Raw genomic sequence first — 6,368 nt, 5'->3', positions numbered from 1 at the left:
TGTGCTTGAGTAAATTTTACATTCCTAATCCAAATTGTCTCCCATGTCTCCAATAAGATCGGCTCTTCTATGTTTTGAGCCCATTTTATCATACAATCCTTCACCAGTTCTGTTTCCGAATCCAATTCAACCAATACTCCATAAATTCTTTTTATATGAGCTTGAGATTGATCTCTAATCTGTTTAATCAAATTCACATTCTTGACAAGAAATTAGAGTTAAATGTTGTTACCACTACATCACAAAGTAAGTAGGGAAAAAATGTCCAGAATCTCATCCAGAAAAATAAAACTCAGGTTAAAAATCTTAATTTCACTTTTTTATGGCATATTGCTCCTCCTATGTGGGAATTTGGCCCTTCTCCCAAATAATTCTCTTTATTGAGCAAAAATTACTCTACCTTATATTCTACTATGAAAACAATCTATGCAATTTATTTAATTTTGTGTATTTTAACTACCATCAAAACAAAACATATAAACCACAAAGCTATTTATATTAATTAAAAATGTATTAAAGTGTTATGATCATCCTCCTCAGAATCTTGTTTGTATTAATTTACAATGTCCAAGAACTGTGATTGCTAAGAGTCAATGGGGCAATTAAGAGTTGGCATCAACGTCTCTCTTGGTCCTTCTCTTTCTGATGATTAATTTCCATTTTAGTGATAAATTATGAAATTATAATAATCTTGACTGGATACCTGGATTTTAAAAGGAACGTTTTTGACATTTGTTTTGTAAATTAGGTTGCAAAAGAATTTAGCTAGAGGGAATATAAAGAATATCAATTCCATAAAAGTACAGTGATGATATTGAGCAGTGAGAACTAACGAATCATATTTGTTCTTTATTGGCATATCCTAGAATGTAAAATGAAGAACAAAATTAGTTTCACAACCTTGCCCCATTGATTTCAATGAATTATCACTAAGCACAACTAATCTGTTCAAGGATGGCCAGTAGAAGGCAAATTCACCTTTGTCCTTTTATGTACAGACTTATGAAGGCATTTTCCTTCACTGCCAAAGATGATGATGTGCTGTCAGACAAAAGTTGAGACATACAAGAGAAATTAGCAAAATATAAGGCTGAATATGCAGCTATATCTTTATCATCACTTAAAATTTCTGTGGGAGTGACAAAGCCAGCTACGTATTAGATTCCCTTTGATAACTTTAAAAAAAAACCTCTCCCATTGGGAGATAATTTTTGGCATAAACAAAGGGATTGGCAAACACCACGGGAGGGACCAGGAGCAGCCTTTGTGGCAACTCCCTCCACAGGAGATATAAATAAGGACAACTGGGATGAAGGATTGCAGTTGGAATCTGAGTACCAGGCTGTGCAGCTAAAGTGGGGCTTTTCTAAGATTTGGATTTTAAATCTAGATCACTATGAGTTGTGGCACTAAGGGTGGCAGGGTCAGTGGTGGAGGCAGCATCAAGATTACATCCTCAGGGTCCTCAAGAGGACTTTCTGGAAAAAGTTATGGAGGATCCCGGAGTGGATATGGAGGAGGTGGCTTCAGCAGTGGTAGCTGTGGGAGAATTAGTAGAGGAAGAGTAAGCTATGGAGGTAGCTGCTATGGTGGTGGCAGCTATGGTGGTGGAAGTTATGGTGGCTATGGTGGAAGTGGATATGGTGGTGTTTGCTATGGTGGTGGCAGCTATGGCGGCGGCAGTTATGGCAGTGGCAGCTATGGTGGTGGTACCTGCTACCCATTCAGCAGTGGTAGTTTTGGTGGTGGTGATGGAGGTCTCCTCTCCAGCAACGAAAAGGCAACCATGCAGAATCTTAACGATCGCCTGGCTAATTATCTGGACCAGGTGAAAAGACTGGAAGATGAAAATTGTCAGCTTGAGATCTGGATCAAAGAATGGTATCAGAAGCATGGTGATATTGGACCAGACAAGGACTATAGTTGCTATTACCAAGAAATTGACCAACTCTACAATGAGGTATGTATACAATCTATGATCATAAGATAGATTGCAGCTTTAGTGCCATCCATGTAAAAGATGAAGTGGGAAGGCCCATAAAAATGAAAGAGAATTTGGAAGAAGTGTCAAAAAGGGAGATCACAATCAGTGTTGTAGGAGATGAAATGAGATGGAAACAATCATTTTGTAAATAAGCATAGAGTTTAATCCTATATCAATTGTTTCTTGCACACTAATGTTAAATAAAATTTAATTCTTCATCATCTATAGCTTTTCTAAGTAAATGAGAAATCAAAATCAATAATATTCCTGCTCCTTCCTACATTATAGAAGGAGGAAAAGAGCTAATGAGGAAAAAGACAACATCAGTATAAGAATTTGTTTTTTTGTAGTGGTGGTCGTGGCAGCAACCTTTTAAATTATTTATTAGGACTGTGCAGTAGTTCACTCACATTTGAAATATGAGTTGACAACACTTTGAACCAAAGGTGTTTCCAAGATTGTGCTGCAAATGAGAAAGGTTGCCATAGCAGTCCTGGAAGGAGACATTTTTGTCAGAGGAGACTTGCACAGCCATGCACGCTTCAAATTACATTTGCCCTTAGAACCTGGATCACTTCACAGATATTTTTTATCTCCCAAATAAACATAGACTAAATTGGTTCATTTGTGACAAATAAATTTACCACATTGTGATATTTTAAACAGATGCTATAGAAACTGAGACTTGTTAGACTGTAATTAATAATGATATGATGACAAAGCATAGTTATTAATTTAAGAGTTATTAATTGTAAATATTCTTAATTCTCTCAATGCATCATTTTATAATTCAGTCTGTATTTAGTACAGATCAGTCATATAATGTAAAAAAATAACAGGTTGGTGTCAGCAGGGTTTCCAAGAGGTATATTTTAGCAGGGATTTTAGTTTCTTCTTATAGATTTACTGAGAACATCATATATTATGAGACTAAATTATTTAGAAATATCTGTTTAGAGATGAAACTAAAAGGAAAAAATATATTAAAGATCAACAGAAAGGTATTAGGCAAAAGTGGGATGCTAGCAGGCAAGGAAATTTGTAGTGATAATTAGCTATGAAGTACACATATTTGTATTTACTTTAAAATGGGAAATGTTACCTTTACTTTCACTCTCTGTGTTTTAGGATTTCTTGATATCTTTTCTAGAAAGATACAAAGAAAACTAGGAGATAGAATATTGGTAGACATCAGTTTGGGAAGTGGATCCAAATCCTTATTTGCCTTAATGAAAGGGGGTGGGCAGCCCAGTGATTCCATGTAGTGCATAGAACTTTCCATCTAGGCATTCACTCAAGTATGGATGTTCTTTAGTTCATACCTGGAACACCAAATGGCTATAGGTGTGGTTGGTCAATCAGTGATCCTTCCTTTTCAAGTAAAATGGTATTCAGTGGGAACTGTCACAAACTCAGCAGCCAGAAAAACTGAATAATGTTGGTGCATAGATGCAGGAGGTCATGTCTTCAAATATAAGCAAAACACAGCAGATACCCATAAAAATCAGGTCTGAAAAATAGAACTAATATCCAACCAAAAAATAGTAGGAGAAGAAAGACAGAAGAAGAAGAAGAAAAAGGTGTTACTTTTTCAGATGTCTCGTTTCTTAAATTGTAATCTTACAGGCAAATCAAATCCAAGTATTTCAACATCAGTTGTCCCAAGCAGTCAAAAGAAACATGGCAATTTACTTATTACTGTATCATAAACATATCTATTATTTATTTATTTCAGCTTATTGCTGAAACAGATGATTATAACAAAATTATACTGAATATTGATAACACCAGGATGACTGCTGAAGATTTTAAGTTGAAGTGAGTATAATTCATTTCTCACCTGCTTCCTTCTAATTCTGTTGAATTCAATAATTTTACCTGAGGAAGGGATACACCACTTTCTTGATTACAAACTCCTAGTAGCTAGTAATAGTACAATTCAAAGGTGGGAGGTTTCACACAATCACATAGTGTGAAGTGTGCCTTTTCAGAATTTTTCCAGCTTGAAGTGCTTTCATCTGGGAGGACACTCCGTTTCATCCCCTTTCTTTCCTGTTTTTCATGCATTGTTTTTCCTCCTTACATAAACAGCCAGCTTTCAATCATCTCTGAGCATCTTCACTCTTCATGGTACTTTGAGGGATTGTTGACCATTTTCCTAGAGGATTTGTTTTTGGGACACTTTTTGCAAATGTGGTAATCATGACACTTCCTGTAAACTCTCCTGTGGATTAGATATAACACTGAAGCTGGTCTCTGTAAGAATGTGGAAGCTGACATTAATGGATTGCGCCCACTCTTGGATCAACTCACTCTTGCCAAGTCAGATCTGGAAATGCAATTTGAATCTCTCAGAGAAGAGCTGATATGTCTGAAGAAGAATCATGAGGAGGTAAGAGTGCCAGTGAACAGAACTCTAACATTCAGAGCTCCTGATTCTTACTTTTCAGACAATAAGCCACCATCCCCAAATTCAAGCATGAATTGAATGATACCCCTGCTGTTCCTTGATGTGTCTTGGCCCAGATAATACTTCTGTAGTAAACAGTCAGTGACACAATTTCTAACCAAATAGTGCCTGGGGAAAAAATGTCTTTCAAGTGGCACCTTGCCATCCATTTTGTGAAGATGCAGCAATCTACCTTCTCAACAAATCTCATATTTCCACATTTTATAGCCAACTTCCTCTTTTATTTTTTTCATAGAGAAAGATGGATAAACATATGGGATATAAATAATTGTGATATAAATAAATATTATGTACAAACACACACACACACAGAGAGAGAGAGAGAGAGAGAGAGAGAGAGAGAGAGAGAGAGAGAGAGAGAGAGAGAGAGAGAGAGTTGGAAAAAATCTCTGGTCTTTTGGTTGAGTAGGCAAATTCAGAATTTGGGGAGTAGATTGTGGCTTGAACGTTCACAAAATTGTTGCCACAGTGAGTCTGGGAAACCCAAAGGACTCAAACATGAGAAAATAAAAATATTATGATTATCTTTGCTAGGAGTAACCAATCAGTAGTTGGTTTTCTAAGAATACTTTTACACAGTATCCAAAGGCATGTTCAGTTCTTTTGCTTTTCATGTCAAAACTCTCAGAGAGAGGGAAGGGAGAAGATTGAAGAAGTCATGGAACTATAAGAAGTTATATTGTCCATAGATAGATCTGGATTACAAAATAAATGTATGCCAGGCATTGAGCCTTCATAAAAACATTTCATGAGGAGGAAATGTAAAACATTCTTCTACTCTGTTTTGGGCTTTTTTACATTACAAATCAAGTTATCCTGCCCATAAAATACTTTTTAATTTCAATGTCTTATGATTCATTTCTTCTTTCCCATTGCTACAGACACTGAGAGGGCTCCGAGGCCAGAGAGGGCATGGTGATGTCAGTGTTGAAGTGAATGCTGCCCCTGGACAAGACTTGAAACAACGTTTAGATCAGCTCCGGTGTGAATATGAAAACATCATTGAACAAAACCGAAAAGAGGTTGAAGTCTGGTATGAAACCAAGGCAAGTGAAATATATTTGAGCGGTCTGTTCATCTTCCAGTGATCAGAAAATGTAAACACTTTTCATCACCAGCAACATATAGAAATATTTTGTGGGGTTTGATGACAAGAGTCTAAGAGAAGCCCAAGTTGCAGGTTGCAAGAAATAACCAAATATCAATTTGTACATCCCCAAAACATCCTAGAAGCAATCTGAATAAAGTTGGGTAAATGGGAGCTGAAAAGCAGGAAATACAGGTCAGAGTCCCACAAAAAATGTCTGAAATTGCAGGTGGTGAGGAAGAAGTGATTAGCATAATTCTTAACATAAGAACAGCTTGTAAGGAGCAGATCAGCAGTTCATTGACAGTTATAAGTCAATTCTGGGAAAGCCATAAATAAGGAGAAAACAACAACAATAACCCCTTTTCCATCCCTTCCCCCATACAAAACATGCATTGTTTATAGCAACCAGTGCCGTTGTGCCATTTTGAAGGGTTGTGCAGTTAGAGAAGGGCTTTGGAGAAAGAGATAAATGGACTAGCCTGTTAAGATGAATCAGGTATTTTCAGAAGAAGAAAGACATCAGTATCCCAACGTGATCTACTCCACTGCCACTCCTCCCAATTTTCCCATGCCACCTACAATAATAATAATAATAATAATAATAATAATAATAATAATAATAATAATAATAATAATAATAATAATAATAATAATAAAGTTGGAAGGGACCTTGAAGGTTATCTAGCCCACCCACCCCTCAGGCAGGAAATCCTCAGGGTGCCGTCGGCCAGACAGTGCCGGCTGGCGACCCCAAGGGGGAGGGCCTTCTCTGTGGGAGCTCCCACCCTCTGGAATGAGCTGCCCCCAGAGATCAGGGTGATCCA

At 37.0% G+C, this 6,368-nt stretch overlaps 1 protein-coding gene across 1 annotated transcript in view; it reads left to right on the top strand.

Moving 5' to 3' along the window:
* Positions 1 to 1,771: 1,771 nt before the first annotated feature.
* The window catches only part of LOC107303023 (keratin, type I cytoskeletal 42-like), a 6,567-nt gene continuing 1,970 nt past the window's right edge, over positions 1,772 to 6,368 (top strand). Inside the window, exons 1-4 of the mRNA XM_029287353.1 lie at positions 1,772 to 1,960; positions 3,720 to 3,802; positions 4,220 to 4,376; positions 5,336 to 5,500. Of these exons, the coding sequence (XP_029143186.1) occupies positions 1,787 to 1,960; positions 3,720 to 3,802; positions 4,220 to 4,376; positions 5,336 to 5,500 (579 nt within the window). The 5' untranslated portion in view covers positions 1,772 to 1,786. The remainder of the gene's footprint in view (positions 1,961 to 3,719; positions 3,803 to 4,219; positions 4,377 to 5,335; positions 5,501 to 6,368) is intronic.

The sequence above is a fragment of the Protobothrops mucrosquamatus genome, unplaced genomic scaffold (assembly GCF_001527695.2).
Source record: "Protobothrops mucrosquamatus isolate PMUCROS unplaced genomic scaffold, P.Mucros_1.0 scaffold1, whole genome shotgun sequence".
NCBI classification, from domain to species: Eukaryota; Metazoa; Chordata; class Lepidosauria; order Squamata; family Viperidae; genus Protobothrops; species Protobothrops mucrosquamatus.
Note: the sequence above shows the minus strand (reverse complement) of the source record. Positions and strands in the feature narration are given on the sequence as shown.